Source organism: Pygoscelis adeliae, unplaced genomic scaffold, assembly GCF_000699105.1.
Source record: "Pygoscelis adeliae isolate BGI_AS28 unplaced genomic scaffold, ASM69910v1 C9915412, whole genome shotgun sequence".
Classification (NCBI taxonomy): domain Eukaryota; kingdom Metazoa; phylum Chordata; class Aves; order Sphenisciformes; family Spheniscidae; genus Pygoscelis; species Pygoscelis adeliae.
In genome coordinates, this window is record NW_008811101.1 from 1 (window position 1) to 227 (window position 227).

The window sequence follows — 227 nt, forward strand, 5'->3', positions numbered from 1 at the left end:
GCGCGCTCGCCGCGGATGCGGCGGGCCAGCTGGATGTCCTTGGGCATGATGGTGACGCGCTTGGCGTGGATGGCGCAGAGGTTGGTGTCCTCGAAGAGCCCCACCAGGTAGGCCTCGCTCGCCTCCTGCAGCGCCATCACGGCCGAGCTCTGGAAGCGCAGGTCGGTCTTGAAGTCCTGCGCGATCTCGCGCACCAGGCGCTGGAAGGGCAGCTTGCGGATCAGCAG

At 68.3% G+C, this 227-nt stretch overlaps 1 protein-coding gene across 1 annotated transcript; it reads right to left on the bottom strand.

The window, feature by feature from the left end:
* Positions 1 to 6: 6 nt before the first annotated feature.
* Positions 7 to 224, bottom strand: LOC103912150 (histone H3.3; the record flags this gene model as incomplete). Its single annotated transcript, XM_009324414.1, has 1 exon — positions 7 to 224. A coding segment is annotated over one exon (218 nt), but the record flags the coding sequence as incomplete, so codon positions are not given.
* Between the last annotated feature and the right edge of the window lie 3 nt (positions 225 to 227).